The sequence below is a fragment of the Pleurodeles waltl genome, chromosome 7, assembly GCF_031143425.1.
Source record: "Pleurodeles waltl isolate 20211129_DDA chromosome 7, aPleWal1.hap1.20221129, whole genome shotgun sequence".
NCBI classification, from domain to species: Eukaryota; Metazoa; Chordata; class Amphibia; order Caudata; family Salamandridae; genus Pleurodeles; species Pleurodeles waltl.
Genome location: NC_090446.1, coordinates 1498669834 through 1498687336, shown reverse-complemented (window position 1 = coordinate 1498687336; position 17503 = coordinate 1498669834). Strand labels below are relative to the sequence as shown.

Here is a 17503-nt window from a genome sequence, read left to right as displayed (position 1 = left end):
GCTAATCTATTCAGTGTTCACAGATAATAAGTAAGATCCTTTGAAGAAGAAGGCACAGTTACTAAACTGTAATCCCATCTCTCTTTTACTGGTATTTTCATTAATTTCACAGAGAACAGTTTCTCCTACCTGACAGTGCCAGGAAGGCGAAATAATGAAATAGTCATGTATAAGTTCCGTACGAAATGCCCAATAAAAAAAAATATATAAAAAAAATAATAGAGGCCATCTCTCACTGCACTGTTTTTTTTTTTTTTTTTAGATAACGGAGCAACCTGCTGCCACTCGTAAAATCCTCATCAGGCTGTTCGCCTGTTTACTCACATGAACTGTATTTTGCTTTTCAAAGATGCATAAAAAGTGTTATGTGCACTCACGCTCAGCGGTTCTTTGTTTTGTAATCATTATCTATTGAAGTTTTACAGTTGTACACTTATTATCTGAAACAATCTTCAGCAATGACTGACAACTTATTCGCCTTAATATGGAATTAAACAACTATTTATTATGGTTTAACATACTTAGATGAAAATGAGCTTGCAGATCAGATAACCAGTCACTTACAAAGAGTGGGACGTGTCTCAATCAAGATGCGAGTAGGGGATCTTATTCATAGTAGTCAAATAATTGAGTTTATGCTTTTAGCAATCTGTGGACACATGGTTATTGTGTACCAGTCACAATGAGGTGGTGTGCCTTAGGGTGATTAGTAGCAGCAATTGGGAAGAAAGGGAAAAGAAATGTGTCACCACCCACAAAAAAGAAAATAAGTTACTTACCTGTAACTGTGGTTTTCCAGTAGTGGTATCTTTCATAGATTCACATGCTTGAATAATTCCCCGTCATTGAAGTGGGAGTCCCACGATACACAGAAAGCAGTATATTAAAATTTAACATTGAAGTTAAAGGAAAAATGCATTCACTTTAATAGCTTATCAGTGTTATTAGAAATGACCCTAAGTCCAGCCAATCAGGCGAAAGGACCCTTTAGAACCCTCACCACAGAGGCTACAGCCTCTCAGATTTTCTAGCACAATTGATGTACAAAGGAAGAAGACATGAGGTGAGCTTCTATGGGGAGGAGGGTGGTTCGCATTTGAATCTATGAAAGAAACCAATACTGGAGAACCGCAGTTACAGTAAGTAACTTATTTTCTTCTCCAGTATTGGGGTATCTTTCATAGATTCACATGCTTGAATAAGAATAATTAGCAGTGAACATAAGGTATACCTCTATATAAGTGCACACACACACACACACACACACACATATATATATATATATATATATATATATACACACACAAAATGGTGGATGGTGAGAAAAACAACACAACTGTCTCACCTTATGTAAACATATTTCGTAGAACTGCGTCCTACTGTTGAATCCATCCTGTCTGCGGCATCTAGGCTGTAGTGCTGAGTGAAGGTGTGGCTGCTAGACCACGTTGCCGCTCTACATATTTGTTGTATACGCACCCCTGCGAAGAGAGCTGCGGAGGTGGAGACAGCTGTGGTGGAGTGGGCTTTGACGATGGCGGTCAGTGGTTTTCCTGCTAGCTGGTGATACAATTGTATGCCGATGACGATCCACCAAGCTACAGTCTGTTTGGTAAGGGGACATCCCTTTCTTAGTTGTCCATAGCCTATAAACAATTGATCAGGTTTTGCAAAAGCTTCTAGTCTTTTGTATGTAGAATCTGAGACATCTCTTGATATCTAAGGAATGTAGAGCTCTTTCTGCCAGAGTTTGGGGGGGGGTTTGGGAAAAAAAGTCTTCCATACCACTGGTTCATTCAGATGAAAGTTTGAGTGAACTTTGGGGATAAATTTAGGATTAGTTCTAAGGATGACAGTGTCAGACAAATTGGAGAAAAGGTTGAGAGACTGTAAATGCCCGAATGTCACTGACTCTGAAGTAAGCGCTAGCAGAAGCACGGTCTTCCAGGAAATGTATTTCAAGTCTGCTCTGTGTATAGGCCCTCACGGACGCTTCATCATTTGTGGAAGTACAATATTGAGATGCCAAGGAGGACGAGGGATTTTAACTGAAGAAAACAATCTGAATTGCCCCTTTAGGAATTGTTTTACTATTCCGGAGGACCATAAAGATGGTGAATTAGAAGTACGGCAAAATCTAGAAATGGCTGCCAGGTGAACCTTGATGAGTGAGAGCGATCTGATTTTGCCAAGTGAAGAAGATACGGAAGTATCTGTTCTGGGGAAGCTGTCAGAGGGTGGACATCGGAATCCCTACACCATATACATAATCTTTTCCATTTGAGTTTGTATGTTTTATTTGTAGTGTGGGCTCTAGCACTAGCGAGCACTTCACAACAATCTTTAAAAACTTTAATAATAGCACTGCTCAACTTAATATAATTGGAGCTTATATAGTATCAACATATCAACGTTGTGTGCAGATTTTAGCTCAGAGTTTAAAGCGAATCAAATTGTTATTTAATACATAACAAGTTTGATTTGTGAGAGATAAACATATAAATAGAGTAAATAAGTAAGTTAATATGGACCACATGAATAATTTTTAAAGATTCTATGACTTATTTATGGGGGGTTAACAGTATTTTTATATGTGAATGAATTTTAAATATACTGTGAAAATAACAATACGCATAATTTTGATAATAATAATAATGCGGGTGACAGATATTTGGTGAATATTATGATAGCGACAGGAAGATGGATGAAATTAATTCAAAAGTTTAAAAATGTTATTTGTGTTCATTTATCAAGTATTAAATTATGGGGACTTACGGTTATTTATTTGGTTATGTTTTTAGCCCTGAAGAAGTCCTGTGGGACGAAACACGTTGGCTATGGCATTGTTTTTTATCATGGCTGGATTTTCATAGACATTTGTAAATGGAACAATAAATGTATTTATGATTAATAAAGGATTTGACTGATGAAGTGATATGGAGAAGACATTTCTACAGTTATAGTAGCTGTTTAAGGAGGTCCTCCACTATTCAACCTTTTGGATGAAGTTTGTGCTGAGCCATGGTTCATTATTACCGCACCATTTGGTGATTGAGGATTAGGGGGCTGATCCTTTTGACTCTTGCACAACTTGGCCTAAAGTAAATATATCTCATCTCAATCGGATGAATACAGGAAAAGGTGCAGCTGAATGTGCCTTGGCCCCAGAACTGTTCGTTTAGACTTCACAACAATCTGTTGGAATGTTTAGGTCAGCAAATTCATAGAATTCAGGAGCCAAGCTGATAACCAAAGAGAAGTCGGGTTGGGATGATGGACCTGGTCTCGATTAATCATTAGTAAGTTCGGTATTGGTTCCAACAGAACGTGAGGTTGTTCCGAAAGGGATAGAGCTCTGTGAACCAAAACTTACGTGGCCATCTGGGAGCTATCAGTAACAGCCGGCAAGGTTCTCTCTTCATCTTCTTTAGAACTCTTGGGATTAGCGGAAGCAGGGGAAAAGCGTAAGCATAAATCTCTGACCATTTCATCAAAAATGCAATCCTCCTCGACCCTCTGCGGTTGCCGGCTTACGTAGTACTGGCATTTCTTGTTTTCCATTGTTGCAAAGAGGTCCAAACTGGGCTTGCCCTAGCGAAGCAAAAGATGACAAGAGTTGTCTGGTTGAGCTCCCACTCGTGTCAGGTTGTTGAGGTCCTGTTTAACCCCTTAGCTACTGGGCCTCTCTCTCCCTCACCCCCCCCCCCCCCTCCACCCCTCAAAGAATTTGTGGGTTCCCCTGGAGGAGACCAAGAAATTAGCCAAAATACAGCAAAAATTTAGTTGGTTTGTTTTTCTTCAGGAAAATGGGTAAAAAGTACTTCAGAAAAAAGCATGTGGTTTTTCCCCCTGAAAATGGCATCAATAAAGGGGTTTCGGTGCTAAAATCACCATCTTCCCAGCTTTCAGGACCAGGCAGACTTTAATCAGAAAACCACATTTTGCAATACAATTTTGCCATTTTACTGGAACATACCCCATTTTTACTATTTTATGTGATTTTAGCCTTGTTCCAGTTGGTGACAGAAATAGGTGTGAAACAAATGCTGGATCCCAGACAGCAAACATTTCTGAAAAGCAGACAACATTCTGAATTCAGCAAGGTCATTTGTATAGATCTTACAAGGTTTTCCTACAGAAAATAACAGCTGAAATAAAAAAATATTGAAATTAAGATGAAAGAAAACCTGCCATTTTCCTCCACGTTTTACTCTAACTTTTTCCTGTGATGCCATATTTTCAAAAGTAATATACCGTTACGTCTGCTAGACTCTTATGGCCGCAGGGATATATAGGGCTTGTAGGTTCATCAAGAACCCTTGGTACCCAGAGCCAATAAAGAAGCTTCACCTTGCAATGGGTTTTCATTGTATACCGGGTGTACAGCAATTCATTTGGTGAAATATAAAGAATGAAAAATAGGAAACCTTTGTATTTCCAAAATGGGCACAAGATAAGGTGGTGAGAAGCAGTGGTTATTTGCACATCACTGAAGTCCGGGGTGCCCACACTAGCATGTGAATTACAGGGCATTCTCATATAGACATCTTTTTACACACTATCTTTCATCTGGAAGGAAAAAATGTAGAGAAAGACTAGGGGCAATAACATTTGTTCTGCTAGTCTGTGTTCCCCCAAGTCTTCCGATGCAAATGGTACCTCACTTACGTGGGTAGGCCTAATGCCCGCGACAGGAAACGCAACATGGACATATCACGTTTTTACATTGAAATCTGCTGTGTTTTTGCAAAGTGCCTAGCTGTGAATTTTGGCCTCTAGCTCAGCCAGCACCTAGGGAAACCTACCAAACCTGTGCATGATTGAAAACTAGACACCTAGGGAAATTCAGAATGGGGTGACTTGTGGGGCTCTCACCAGGTTCTGTTACCCAGAATTCTTTGCAAACCTCAAAATTCCCCCCCCCCCCCAAAAAAAAAAGAAAAAAATGAAACACACTTTACCCTCAGATTTCGGTGCTGCAAAGTTCTGGAATCTGAGAGGAGCCACAAACTTCCTTCCACCCAGCATTCTCCCAAAGTCTTCCAATAAAAATGGTACCTCACTTGTGTGGGTAGCCCTAGTGCCCGCAATGGGAAATGCCCCCAAAACACAACATGGATCCATCACATTTTCCCAAAGAAAACTAACCTGTTTTTTAGCAAAGTGCCTAGCTGTGGATTTTGGCCTCTAGCTCAGCTGGCCCATAGGGAAACCTAGCAAACCTATATATTTTTGGAAACTAGACATCTAGGGGAATTCAGAATGGGGTGACTTGTTGGGCTCTCACCAGGTTCTGTTACCCAGAATCCTTTGCAAACCACAATATTTGGCAAAAACAAAAAAACAAAAAAAAAAAAACACTTTTTCCTCACATTTCGGTGATAGAAAGTTATGGAATCTGGGAGGAGCCACACATTTCCTTCCACCCAGCATTCCCCCAAGTCTCCCGATAAAAATGGTACCTCACTTTTGTGGGTAGGCCTACTGACCGCGACAGGAATAGATCACACAACGGTCAATGTTGGTTCTTACATGAGGGCAACTGTTGACCCTGGGGTGACCCATTCCGGATGCAGGCAGTAGGTACAGGCACTCAAGTGGGGCAGCGTTTTGATCAGGATAGGTGGGGATACACTGGGTGGTAGGAATTTTGTGGATCCCAGCATATTCCTGTAGTTTGTGTGACAGAAATGCAAGAAAAAATTGAGTTTCCAGAAATTTCTGGGTTTGGTAGGTTTCCCTATATGGCTGCCGAGCCCAGGACCAAAAACGCAGGTGCCTGCCTTACAAAACCAGGTTGTTTTGTGATGGATAATTTTGATGTCTCCACAATACGATTTGGGTGGTGGAATTTGGGGCTGAACTAAATTGGGGAGCTCCCAAGAGAGCACTCTCTCTGTGCTTGCGGCCGCATGCACCTGCTCTCTGGGTTGGGCTAACCAGCTATTGTCCCGCTGCACAGACTGTGCTTGCGAAAGGACAGCAGGACTGTCCTCATCACCTCACTCATAATAAATGGAAGAGGAACTTTCAAATGAGACTCCTCTGACTGAAAAAATAAAAATACAAAATAAATTTAAAAAATCACTCCCAGAGCCTGGGCCATTGTCCTATCCCTCAGATGCGGTCTCAGTCTCTGATCCGACGTCAGAGCTGTCCTCTATAACCCGAGTGAGGGCGAGAGCAGCAGTCATCCAACGAGATGCCATCTCTGCTACTGGCTGAACTGTTGCTCTAAAACACTAGCCTACGTAGACAAGGGAGAGCGAGATAGAAAGCGAGATAGAAAGAGAGTGTGTGTGTGTTTTTTTTTTTTTTTTTTTTTTTTTTTTTTTAAGAGGTCACCTTATCTTCGCTTACTCCCTCAATCAGCACGTTCTTTCAAGACACCAACAATCATTATTGGAGTTCCCACTACCCTGACCTCCTCCTCGGATTCCCTCACTACCACCCAGTAAAAGTGCCCTTCATCTTTCCATAGCCCCCCACACATACATTTCATTTATATTATTATGATCTCAAACCGAATGGTACCATTCTGAATTAGTAGTGGGTGCTGCTACTTTGAAGCGTAAACATTTTCTGTGGCTGGGGTGAATAGGGATAAGAAAATAGGTGTCTTGGAGATCTAAGGCCGTCATGTGATTCCACCTGGTTGAGCAACTGTAGTACATCCTGAAAAGTGCCCATCCGGAATGAAAATGTCACTTACCCAGTGTACATCTGTTCGTGGCATCAGTCGCTGAGATTCACATGGTATGCATGAGCTCGCCATCTGGTGTTGGGTCGGAGTGTTACAAGTTGTTTTTCTTCGAAGAAGTGTTTTCGAGTCACGGGACCGAGTGACTCCACCTTCTGTGCTCATTGCGCATGGGCGTCGACTCCATCTTCGATTGTTTTCCCCGCAGAGGGTGAGGTAGGAGTTGTACTATAGTAATAGTGCCCGCGCAATGAAAAATGTAAGTATGTACCTATTAAAGGATTAAGTAATATATATACAAATGTACAAAATTGAAGGTAACTTCTGAACTGCTACAGGCTTCCGGGGAGGTGGGTGGGTCCATGTGAATCTCAGCGACTGATGCCACGAACAGATGTACACTGGGTAAGTGACATTTTCAGTTCGATGGCATCTGTCGCTGTAGATACACATGGTATGCATAGACTAGTAAGCAGTTAGTTCCCCATAAGCGGTGGTTTAGCCTGTAGGAGTAGAAGTTGTCTGAAATAGAGTTCTTAATACAGCTTGACCTACTGTAGCTTGTTGTGCGGATAGCACATCTATACAGTAGTGTTTGGTGAATGTGTGAGGCGTAGACCAAGTGGCTGCCTTACAAATTTCTTGCATTGGGATGTTTCCTAAAAAGGCCATTGAAGCACCTTTTTTCCTTGTTGAATGTGCCCTGGGAGTAATGGGCAGTTGTCTTTTTGCTTTAAGGTAGCAGATTTGGATGCATTTAACTATCCATCTGGCTATACCTTGTTTTGATATTGGGTTACCTGCATGAGGTTTTTGGAATGCAATAAACAGCTGTTTAGTTTTTCTGATGTTCTTTGTTCTGTCAATGTAGTACATTAATGCTCTTTTGACATCTAATGTATGTAGTGCTCTTTCAGCCACAGAATCTGGCTGTGGGAAGAATACTGGTAGTTCTACCGTTTGATTTAGATGGAATGGAGAAATAACTTTTGGTAAAAATTTTGGATTAGGTCGTAGGACGACCTTATTTTTATGTATTTGTATAAAAGGTTCTTGTGTTGTGAACGCTTGAATTTCACTTACTCTTCTTAGAGATGTAATGGCGATGAGAAAGGCAACTTTCCAGGTGAGGAATTGTATTCCGCAAGAGTGCATGGGTTCGAAAGGTGGGCCCATGAGTCTTGTTAGAACCACGTTTAGGTTCCATGAAGGAACAGGTGGTGTTCTTGGTGGTATAATTCTTTTAAGCCCTTCTATGAATGCTTTGATAACTGGTATCCTATACAAGGAAGTTGAATATGTAGTTTGTAGGTATGCAGATATTGCTGCAAGGTGTATTTTAATAGAAGAGAAGGCTAGCTTTGCTTTTTGTAAATGGAGCAAGTAATTTACTATATGTTTTGGAGTTGCCTCTAGTGGTTGTATCTGATTATGATGGCAGTACCAAACAAATCTTTTCCACTTACTTGCGTAGCAGTGTCTAGTGGATGGCCTTCTGGCCTGCTTTATGACTTCCATACACTCTTGGCTAAGTTGTAAGTGTCCGAATTCTAGGATTTCAGGAGCCAGATTGCTAGATTCAGCGATGCTGGGTCCGGGTGTCTGATCTGTTGGTTGTGTTGCGTTAACAGATCTGGTTTGTTGGGCAGTTTGATGTGTGGTACTACAGACAGATCTAGCAGTGTTGTGTACCAGGGTTGTCTTGCCCACGTTGGTGCTATTAAAATGAGTTTGAGTTTGTTTTGACTCAATTTGTTTACTAGGTAAGGAAGGAGAGGGAGAGGAGGAAAAGCGTAAGCAAATATTCCTGACCAGTTCATCCATAGGGCATTGCCTTGGGATTGCTTGTGTGGGTATCTGGACGCGAAGTTTTGGCATTTTGCGTTCTCTTTTGTTGCAAATAAGTCTATTTGTGGTGTTCCCCAGAGTGTGAAGTAGGTGTTCAGAATTTGTGGGTGGATTTCCCATTCGTGGACTTGCTGGTGATCTCGAGAGAGATTGTCTGCCAGCTGATTCTGGATCCCCGGAATAAACTGTGCTATTAGACCAATTTGATGGTGGATTGCCCACTTCCATATTTTTTGAGCTAACAAGCTTAACTGCGTTGAATGTGTTCCTCCTTGTTTGTTTAGATAATACATCGTTGTCATGTTGTCTGTTTTGACAAGGATGTATTTGTGGGTTATGATTGGTTGGAAAGCTTTTAGTGCTTGAAAAACTGCTAATAATTCTAGATGATTTATATGCAGTTTTGTTTGATGTATGTTCCATTGTCCTCTTATGTTGTGTTGATTGAGATGTGCTCCCCACCCTGTCATGGAAGCATCTGTTGTTATTACGTACTGTGGCACTGGGTCTTGGAAAGGCCGCCCTCTGTTTAAATTTATACTGTTCCACCATAGAAGCGATAGGTAAGTTTGGCGGTCTAGCAACACCAGATCTAGAAGGTGACCCTGTGCTTGAGACCACTGTGAGGCTAGGCACTGTTGTAAGGGCCTCATGTGCAGTCTTGCGTTTGGGACAATGGCTATGCATGAGGACATCATGCCTAGGAGCTGTAGTATTGTTCTTGCTTGTATTGTTTGGTTTGGAGACATGTGTTGAATGACCCTGTTGAAATTGTGGATCCTTTGTGGAGTTGGCGTTGCTACTCCTTTTGTCGTGTCTATTATGGCTCCTAGATATTGCTGTACTTTGCTTGGCAGAATGTTTGATTTTGCAAAGTTGACGGTGAACCCTAGATTGTAGAGGGTCTGTATGACTTGATTTGTGTGGTTTGAGCATTGTGTGAGCGAACTGGTTTTGATTAGCCAGTCGTCTAGATACGGGAACACATGTATTTGCTGCCTTCTGATGTGTGCAGCGACTACTGCTAGGCATTTTGTGAATACTCTTGGAGCGGTTGTTAAACCAAAAGGCAATACTTTGAATTGGTAATGTATTCCTTTGAATACAAACCTTAGATATTTCCTGTGTGATTGATGTATTGGTATATGGAAATATGCGTCCTTGAGGTCTAGGGTTGTCATGTAGTCGTGTTTTCTGAGCAATGGTAACACTTCTTGTAGTGTGACCATGTGAAAGTGGTCTGATTTGATGAATGTGTTTACTACCCTGAGGTCTAGAATTGGTCTCAGTGTTTCGTCCTTTTTTGGTATCAAGAAGTACAGTGAATAAACTCCTGTGTTTATTTGTGTGCTTGGTACTAATTCTATTGCATTTTTTTGCAGTAGTGCTTGAACTTCTATCTCTAGAAGCTGTGAATGGTATTTTGATAAATTTTGTGATTTTGGTGGTATGTCTGGAGGGAATTGCATGAATTCTATGCAATAACCATGTTGGATAATTGCTAGGACCCATGTGTCTGTAGTTATTTTGTCCCATGCTTCGTAATATTGATGTATCCTCCCCCCCACTGGTGTTGTGTGGGAGGGGTGAGTGACGTGTGAGTCACTGCTTGTTGGTAGTGGTTTTGGGGCTTTGAAATCTTCCTCTATTTCTAGGAAATTGCCCCCCTCTATACTGGCCCCGAAAACCTCCCCTATACTGTCCCTGGTAGGTGGGCGGTGCGGACTGTGAGGTGCTAGCTTGTGTGGCCTGACCCCGAAACCCTCCTCTAAAAGGTGTTTTGCGGAAGGTGTTATAAGATCCTCTGCTCTGCGGGGAGTAGAGTGCGCCCATGGCCTTGGCAGTGTCAGTGTCCTTCTTGAGCTTTTCTATGGCTGTGTCGACCTCCGGACCGAACAGAAGTTTCTCGTTTACTGGCATGTTAAGCACTGCCTGCTGAATTTCTGGCTTGAATCCAGACGTTCTGAGCCATGCGTGCCTACGGATGGTAACCGACGTATTAATGGTTCTTGCGGCCGTGTCTGCTGCATCCATAGAGGAGCGTATTTGATTGTTGGAAATGTTTTGACCCTCCTCAACAACCTGTTTTGCTCTTTTTTGCAGATCTTTTGGGAGATGTTCAATGAGATGCTGCATCTCATCCCAGTGGGCTCTGTCGTATCGCGCTAGCAGCGCTTGTGAATTTGCGATGCGCCACTGGTTTGCTGCTTGGACAGCAACCCTCTTCCCGGCTGCATCGAACTTCCTACTTTCTTTATCTGGGGGAGGTGCATCCCCAGAAGTGTGTGAGTTTGCCCGTTTTCTGGCAGCCCCTACCACCACAGAGTCTGGTGGCAGCTGAGAGGTGATGAATACAGGGTCCGTAGGAGGCGCCTTATACTTTTTGTCCACCCTAGGCGTCACTGCCCTACTTTTAACTGGCTCCTTGAAAATGTCCTTTGCATGGCGTAGCATGCCTGGGAGCATCGGCAGGCTTTGGTAGGAGCTGTGGGTTGAGGAGAGGGTGTTAAATAAAAAATCATCCTCTACTTGTTCCGAGTGTAGTTCCACATTATGGAATAATGCTGCTCTAGCCACCACTTGTGAGTAGGCTGTGCTGTCTTCCGGTGGTGATGGCCTAGTTGGGTATGTGTCTGGGCTGTTATCAGACACTGGTGCGTCATACAAGTCCCACGCATCCTGATCTTGGTCATCGTGGCTCATGGCGGTGTGAGCTGGCGAATGTGACGGGGTGTAAGTTGGCGAAGCCGGAGTTACAGGTGGAGGCGAGGGAGGAGGTGTTACCTTTTGTGCTGTTTGTTGCTGAGGAGTAAACTGAAGCGTTCTCTTTCGTTTGACAGGTGGAAGGGTACTGATCTTCCCAGTCCCCTGCTGAATAAAGATACGCTTTTGCGTGTGATCCACGTCAGTGGATTGCAGTTCTTGTTCAAATCTATGTTTCTTCATTTGAGAAGACATAGAATGCTCTTCAGTGTAGGAGCCAGAAACAGGGTCTGATGTCGCTTTTTTCGGCTCCGAAAACCCAGTCGATTGTTTTTTTCGGCTCCGAGGTAACCTTCCTCTTTTTCTGTGCCGAAAATTCCTGGCCTCTATGGTCTTCGGCGCCACTGTCTCGGCGTCGATCCGTGTCGACACCGAACTCTCGGTGTCGATGCTTCTGTTTAGCACTCTCTCGGTCCCGAGGAGGCTGCGTGCCGGTGTCTCGACCGAAGTCGGACGATCTCGACACTGAATGGGCCTTTTTCGGTGCCGATTGTTGGTCACCGAGAATTTGGGTGGAGCCATGGCCGGTTGGCAGTGGCGTCCCCTGGGCCTTCTTTCCTTTTTTAAGGTTTGATCTCGACGTCTTACTCACAGTTCTTGTAGAGTGTAGCTCGTCGGAGTCTGAGTCCTGGATGGAAAAGGATTCCTCCTGTTCCTCTTCTGTCTCGAACTGTGGACGCTCTTTTGGCGTGGACGCCATCTGGAGTCTTCTCGCTCGACGGTCGCGCAGAGTTTTTCGGGACCGGAACGCCCGACAGGCCTCACAGGATTCTTCGCTGTGTTCGGGTGACAGGCACAGATTACAGACCGAGTGTAGGTCCGTATAAGGATATTTGTTGTGGCATTCGGGGCAGAATCGAAACGGGGTCCGATCCATCGGCGTTGTCCTCCACGCGGTCGGGCCGACTAGGCCCCGACGGGGTGCCGAAATCTACCCCGAAGGGCACCGAGGCGCTTCGATGTTGAACGCGTCGTCGTATGTGTCTATCTCTAACCGGATCGCAACGATACCGTCGAAAATCTTCCGTCTTCAGCTATCTTTCCGTTCCGAAACTCGGAGCGACAGGAACACGTCCGAACCCGATGGCGGAAAGAAAACAATCGAAGATGGAGTCGACGCCCATGCGCAATGAGCACAGAAGGTGGAGTCACTCGGTCCCGTGACTCGAAAACACTTCTTCGAAGAAAAACAACTTGTAACACTCCGACCCAACACCAGATGGCGAGCTCATGCATACCATGTGTATCTACAGCGACAGATGCCATCGAACTTAATGTTTTTTCAGGAATTTGGTTAGCTGTCGAAGATCTAAGATGGGGCGCCAGTTTCCTCTCTTTTTCCGGATAAGGAAGAAGCGAGAGTAGAAGATGGTTCCCCTCCAAGACTTCGGTACGATCTCTATTGCTCCCTTGTCCATCATTGTGGTAATTTGTAAAAGGAGCTCTTTTAAGTGGGCAGATGGGGGAGGTTGCTGAAATTGCAGGGTATGCCCTCTGGTGATAATATCAAGAACTCATCTGTCTGAGGTGATCTGGGACCCCTGGTGGGAGAAGCTGGAAATTCTGCCCCCTGAGTGCTGGAATAGGGGTTGGAGGGCAGGCACATGGCGGAGGTCAGTGTTTTCTGGACGAGTCCTTGACCCTATATATAGACTTTCCCCTGGTGGTATGCCTGTAGGCTGCAGATGGTGGCTGCCTATAGGGTTGTTGATTGGGGGCTGAACGAAACTGGCAGTGATAAGGTTGGTACTGTATATATTGGTGCAGGCCACCTCTGTAGGAGTAAAGCCCTCTACCTTTTGCCCCTCGAAAGGGTTGTCTTCTATATTGTAGAGTACCCAACGAACCAGCTGTGTCCATGTCCTTTTTTTATTGATCATAGCGCGTCAGCGACGTGCTTGCCTAACAATAGTTCCTCATCAAATGGCATGTCCAGAACTTTCATCTGGACCGCCGGGTGGAAGGAAGTGGCCTTATTCCAACCCTGATGTCTTAGTACTGCAGCTCTGGTGAGCTGGCAAAAACCTGTGGACAACACATCTATTGCACAGTCTTTGATCTCAGCAGAGATCTTTTCTCCCTCTTGTATTATCTTCAATGCTTCAGCTCTAGCATTCTCGGGAAGGAGATCAATGTATTAGATGTCCGACCACATCTGGCGGTCTTATTGTCCTAGCATTGCTAAAGAGTTTGCTGCCCTGACCGTTGTAGCCGCCATTGTGGAGAATGTCTTTCCTATTGTATGTAAGCAATGTCCTTCCTTTCCCGTTGGGGGGGGGGGGGGTGCGGAAAGCAGAGAGGATGGATTTCTGGACCTGCGCTGGGCTGCCTGAGTGATCCCAGAGTAGGGTTTGGGTTGACCAATCAAACAAGCTGGTGAGTTTTCCGGTGTATTGTATGTTTTGTCTAATCTGGGAAGTACCGCTAGTATGGGGGATGGGGTCTGCATCACTTTAAGGCCTTCTTACCAGATGAAATCTACAATGGGGATTGACCAAACTGACTTTCAGGTGTCTTGTTTAAAGTCATAAAGAAAGCAATCCGACTGTTTTGTTACAATGGGAAGCTGGAATCTCTTGGCTGCCCTTTCCATTACTCTATGGAACCCTCCTATATCTTGTGGCAGAGAATCTACTGGTGGTGGAGGAGAGGGCGGGAGGGTGGGGGGGGGGGGGGGGGAGGGAGAAATGTCATTTGCGTCTGATAGTCATCCCATTCATTAGGGAGTGAGGCAGTATCTTGAATTTCCCTTTCTTCTTGATCCTCATCTGAGGAAGGCGGATCATTTTCAAGAGGTGAAGATGGAGGCGGTAACAGTATTTTAGGTACCTGAAACTCCTAGGATTGGTCTCTGGAAGAAGAACTTAGAAGTAGTTGTGGATGATGAAGGGGAGTTGTTGATCCTGGTGGTGGGAATCTATTGTAGTAATCTTGCATCATATACTACAAATTGGCAGTTAGTGACACTGGCATCTGAACGGTTGTCTTGCGCTGTTGTTGTTGCGAACGTGTGCGTTGTTGATTATCAAACAACTGTTGAACATACAACTGTTCACACTCCTCCTGGCATTTAATTTGTAGGTCTGAAGGACTATGAGCCACTGCAAGCAGACCATTATCAGAGTAATCATCTCCATATTATTCTTCATCAAGATGTTCTGGAGGTACAGACGATACCTTACTGGTTGACGTATGTCTCCTAAACAGATTTACGTCTTATTGTTATCAACCTTGAGGGTAAAAAGGAAGATTTAGCTGAATTAACAGTCAACAGTATAGGTGTCATCGGTCTGTCTGAAGGAAAGAAATGGGGCGTCAACGGTGTTGTCGTTGACTGTGCCGTCATCGACAATGACCTTGTCGACAGTGTTGTTGTTCTTGAAGTTGCCGTTGACGGAGCTGGTGTCGTAAGAGCTGCCATCGACAGAGCTATATTTTCTGGTATATATGTCGATGGAGTGGTCGACGGTATCCGCATCGACGATGTAGAAGCCTTTGTGGAAGCTAATTAATTAAACGGCAACGGTAGAGCTGCTGTTGAGGAGTTAAACCTCTTAGTCGATGGTTCTATAATGGTTGATTTCTTTGACGTTTTCCAAGGATAACGGAAACAACACTTATGGGCGAAGGCAGTGCTGTAAATGTTGCAGTGGTAACAGTGGGGAATCAAAGCTGTCGTTGACGATGCGCTGAAATTTTTAATGTCGATGGTGGCAGAGAACTGGATGTTTTTTTAATTTTTACTGTAGTGGCAGCTGGAGTGGAAGGTTCGGAATCACCTTTCTCCCTATAGTTCATTGAAATAGAAGGAATTTCCTGCATTTTTTCCTTCACAAGATGCATTTTCTTGGCTGCCTTACTTCGTTTTAGAGAGAAACTCTCCACAGATCTTTTCCTCTTTCTCGATGTCACTGAGGTGTCGCTGGCATCATCATCAGAGAGGTTTTCCTTGGATTTAAGCTTCTGAAGCCAAAGCAGGAGCCTGGCCTCTCTGTCTCTCAAAGTCTTGTGAGCAAAGGTTCGACAAATTGTGCAATCTTTCACCTTGTGTTCTGGGTGAAGACAGTAAATGCAGTCCTTGTGAGGGTTCTCACAGCGAAGCCTTAACTTTCCACAGGTGTTGTAAGGTCGAAATAGACCTTTCTTGGCTGCAGGCATGATGTAGAAGTCACAGCTGTAGAAGCAGAAAACAGTATTCAGAAGAATTCCTGTCAGGAAAAAATAAACTGAGCAAAGCTCAGGGAGACTCCCTTCACACAACGTGTGGTAGAAAATCTGAGACTGGAGCCTCTGTGGTCAGGGTTTTAAAAAGGTGCTCTCACCTGATTGGCTGGACTTTCGGTCATTTCTAATAACACTAATAAGCTATAAAGTGAATATGTTTTTCCATTAACGTCAATGATAAATTTTAATTTACTGCTTTCTATGTACAATGGGACTCCCACTTCGACGACGGGGAATGATTCAAGCATATGAATCTATGAAAGATACCCCAGTACTGGAGAAGAGGATTTTCTTGGTCATATGTAATCAATCTGTTGTGCTTACATTATCAGAGAATGAGTTTGCAGTCGGTCGGAACTATCAATTAGGATAGCTCAGGTTGTTCTTTGGTCAACCTTCTTGAATAAATTCAGTAGAAAAGTATCCCAGTTTGAATTCTGAATTCTAGCTCCTTTTTGCTTTTGTGAATTAGTAATTGCTTAACCTTCCACTACTTGATGCTTGAATCCCCAGACTAAGGGCCTGATTTAGAGTTTGGCGGACGGGTTACTTTGTCACAAATGTAACTGATATCCCGTCCGCAGTATTACATTTTCTGTAGGATATAATGAAATTGTAATACTGCAGACAGGATATCCGTCATGGTTGTGACGGAGTAACCACATCCGGGAAACAATAGAACAGGCCTCAAGTAATTTCTTCAATTTGAACGTCAAAGCAATACATAAAACCACATACAAAAATATAACGAATTCATAAACTATTTAAGCCACAAAAAAATACAAAAATCAAAATTTATTTTAATGAGACAGCTTTACATAATTTGACTCCAGCGTTTCACTTGGTCTTTAACCCTTCCAATGCATGTTTTTTTTGGCTGCACATACCAATGCTGCCAATCGTCCATACTAGCATCTGTTTCGTTTACTTCCACTGCTCCAAAGCTACAGATCCCAACTTAATGTTTGCCTACAATTCCTCATTTACAAAGCATTTTCATTTTTTCAATTTTTCTTAATGTATGTACAACTTAATCTGCTAATTATATTTAACTTTATAGTCACAGGCCTCCTGATTAGGTTTAGAAGTGGTATACTAGATGGTTTATTCGGGGTTTTAATTCAGTATGCAGCAATATAAAGACAGGGAATGACTTTGAATAAGTAATGTTGAATTAAGTAATACATTTTTGGCAAATAAAATGTTTCCTGGCATATTTATTGCAGGGATCTCACACACTGCTGAGAATATTCAATGGATATGAATTTATTGAAGAGCCCACGATAAGATGAATTCAATTACAAGACAATAACTTTTCATAGCTTGATTTTGGAAATTTTACTGCAACAGGACGTTTGTTAACAAAACACAGCAATTAATCATTAAACATCGAAAGTTAATGTAAAATTAAACCTTGCCAAAATGAGGTACATTTTACAATTCAACTTTTATTAGTATTAAAATAATACAGTATTTTAAACACATCTTTTGACAAAGCCTCTTACAAGGAAAAAGGTGGGTATATTTTGACGCACAGTGCCATTCAGTCAACTCACAAAATTATATATATCCAAGAAATAACATAAGTTTATTTGGACAGTATCAGGCATTATGAGAAAAAAGGCCCAAGTAATGCAATGACCAGGATGCTTATCAACTCTCACCTGTACAAGTTGAGATCTGTGAACCAGTCCTGGACTACAATGACCACGTGGCAGACAGTGAAGAGGAAGGCAGCGATCTGCAGAGACTGTGGAAGAGCAAGAGTTGAGAGCGAGTCATTGTTAGCAACCCTATCCAAACTTCCCTAAGGTACTGTTCCAAGCAACGCACAATACAAAATTGCAAACTTTAAAATCTGATTCTGGATGGCAGGCCCGCTGCACTTACCCAATGCTATTAAAATACAGGAAAAGGGGTTGTTCAGTAGAAGTGCAACAGTAGAAGTAGGGAGAGTGCCTTCTCAAT

At 43.1% G+C, this 17503-nt stretch overlaps 1 protein-coding gene across 2 annotated transcripts in view; it reads right to left on the bottom strand.

The window, feature by feature from the left end:
- SMG9 (SMG9 nonsense mediated mRNA decay factor) overlaps positions 1-17503 on the bottom strand; it is a 94204-nt gene that overhangs the window by 27867 nt on the left and 48834 nt on the right. For both annotated transcript variants that reach the window (XM_069201260.1, XM_069201261.1), the window contains exon 9: positions 17200-17285. In XM_069201260.1, coding sequence (XP_069057361.1) covers positions 17200-17285 — 86 coding nt within the window. The remainder of the gene's footprint in view (positions 1-17199; positions 17286-17503) is intronic.